This window comes from Peromyscus maniculatus, chromosome 1 (genome assembly GCF_049852395.1).
Source record: "Peromyscus maniculatus bairdii isolate BWxNUB_F1_BW_parent chromosome 1, HU_Pman_BW_mat_3.1, whole genome shotgun sequence".
In the NCBI taxonomy this organism is placed as follows: domain Eukaryota; kingdom Metazoa; phylum Chordata; class Mammalia; order Rodentia; family Cricetidae; genus Peromyscus; species Peromyscus maniculatus.
Window position 1 is genome coordinate 114,764,322 of NC_134852.1, and position 2,408 is coordinate 114,766,729.

The 2,408-nt window shown below is 39.1% G+C and overlaps 1 protein-coding gene across 1 annotated transcript; it reads right to left on the reverse strand.

The window, feature by feature from the left end:
- Positions 1–780: 780 nt before the first annotated feature.
- Positions 781–1,725, reverse strand: LOC102926296 (olfactory receptor 51V1-like). The gene has a single exon (XM_006978999.3). The coding sequence runs from the start codon at positions 1,723–1,725 to the stop codon at positions 781–783; it is 945 nt and encodes a 314-aa protein (XP_006979061.3).
- Between the last annotated feature and the right edge of the window lie 683 nt (positions 1,726–2,408).

Consider the following 2,408-nt stretch of genomic DNA (forward strand, 5'->3'; position numbering starts at 1 on the left):
GATAGATTTAGGCAGATATGTGGATGGAGACACACCACCCGCAGGGTATTTATTGTTTTTTTTTGTATTATATATCAGCTGATTAAAATGGCCATTCTCTCAAAATGGAGAGATGGCTCAGCTATCAACAGGCATGTCCAGCTACTTACAACCTACTGTAACTCCAGCTTCGGGGAGACCTGATGATGCTGGTGTCAGCAGGCACCTGTACTCATGTACAAGTGAGCATATCCTTACCACACAAATATACATAATTAAAAATGACATAAATGTTATTTTAACATCCCAACCTCTTCATGACACTCATTCATTACAATGTCATTTGAATAAACTGTGAAGCAGAGATTACACATGCTAAATGAGTATGTTCACTGGAGTAGTAAGAGTGAAAAAAAGATAATTTAGTAATTTCATGAAGTCATATATTCATAAAAATTTACTTTTCACTGAATAGCAAGAATAAATGCATCCTAAACCCATTGGCCACAATACGGGAAGAAATTTCCTAGTCAAACTCATCATGAATTAAAACAAACTCTTCTACTAATATAATTGTCAGCACATTATGAGTTCACATTCTGATTTATATAATGGCCATAAATGTTATGTAAGTCAATGCCAATGATTCATGTTGGCTGTGGTAAAAAGTAGGAGGAAATATTTGTAAAATGTAAATTGTCAACAAAAGATGAATTCATTAGTCAAGTTTCAGGTCATGACAGTCCTCCTTTGTGAATGTACTTCTTTACTTTTAAACACAATCACTATGACCCTGAGGACTTAGGTTCCATTAAAGGAAAACAGTCTCTGGATTCTTATTCGTATCTGTTGAGTCTTGATACTGTATATAATGGGGTTTATCAAGGGTGGGAAAAGGATGTAGATGTTGCCCATGAGGACATGAACCAGTGGAGAGAGGTGCTTCCCAAAGCGGTGAACCATGGTCAGACCAATGATGGGGATGTAGAAAACCAAAACAGCAGAGATGTGAGATACACAAGTCTGCAAGGACTTGATTCTCTCCTCCTGGGAAGCAATGGATAGAACTGTGTGTAGGATCATCACATAGGAGGCAAGAATGAGCACAGCATCCAACAATAGGGTGCAAATTACCAGAGCCAGAGCATAGAAGCTGTTGAAGCGGATATCTGAACATGCCATTCGAATTAAGTCTTGGTGCAGGCAGAAAGAGTGAGAGAGGAAATGAGGCCGGCAGTAATTTAAGAACTTCAGGCGGATGATGACTGGAGGAATGAGCATAGAACTCCTACATAAGATGGCCACTCCAATTTTCACTATTTTGTCATTGGTTAGGATAGAGGAATAGCGTAGAGGGTTGCAAATGGCAATGTAGCGGTCAAAAGACATGGCAAGGAGGACAGAGGACTCCATGCAGGACAAACCATGAATGAAATAAGACTGTGCAATGCAGACATCAAGACTGATCTCTTGAATGAAGCCCCAAAGGATACCCAGGACTGTGTTGATAGTGGACAGCCCCATGCACAGATCTGTGAGGGCTAACATGGCCAGGAAATAGAACATGGGCTGGTGCAGGCTTGGCTCAGTCCAGATCACATGCAACACCATGCAGTTTCCCAGGAACACTGTCACATAGATGATGGAGAAGGGGACAGAGATCCAGAGGTAATAAATCTCTAAACCAGGGAAACCAGTCAAAGCAAACCCAGAGCAACTGGAGTTTGTGACAGAGAAAGCATACATTGTTAGGAGATTGAAAATATCTTTGGAAAGATTTTTGTCAATCACATGAATTTCCAATGCTATAATTTTTAGTAATGTCTACCAGTTGTTTGGAGGAAAACAAAATATGATATAATTTCCCTAAACAGCAAGATACATACATGGTCCTTTGTTGTTTATCATCAGAGAAACCTGTTGTCTCAACACAGACCTTTCAGTGCTCCTGTTGAGGGATGCCAGGAAGCCTGGGAGTTTTATGCATGATCAGCAACACCCATGGGCTCATGGGATTTAGATCATGGGAGAGTCTGCTGGGAGTCTGCTCAGTCCTAAAATAGGACAGTGCTCTGTCACTCATTTGTTCTGACCCTCAGGAGAATTCTCCTCTCTTTTGTGACATCTGGGCCTTTCCCTTCTTCCATGGTTCAAATGACCATGACAGACCTGGACTGTTTAAACTAATGTATCTTTTAATAACATAAACAATTATGTATCAGAAGTTAGAAGTATTAGTAGAAATTGAACTTTTTGGCGTGTACTATCATTATCAGATTTTTAAACTTCTCATCAATGTAAAATTTACTTCATTTTTTTCCTCTATTTTTTATGTAACTCTTCTCTGAATGAGTTTTTTTTTGCCTTTTTTGAATATCATGGTATTTTTCATTTGTTAATTTTTCACATATAGGAGAGCATAATTGGCC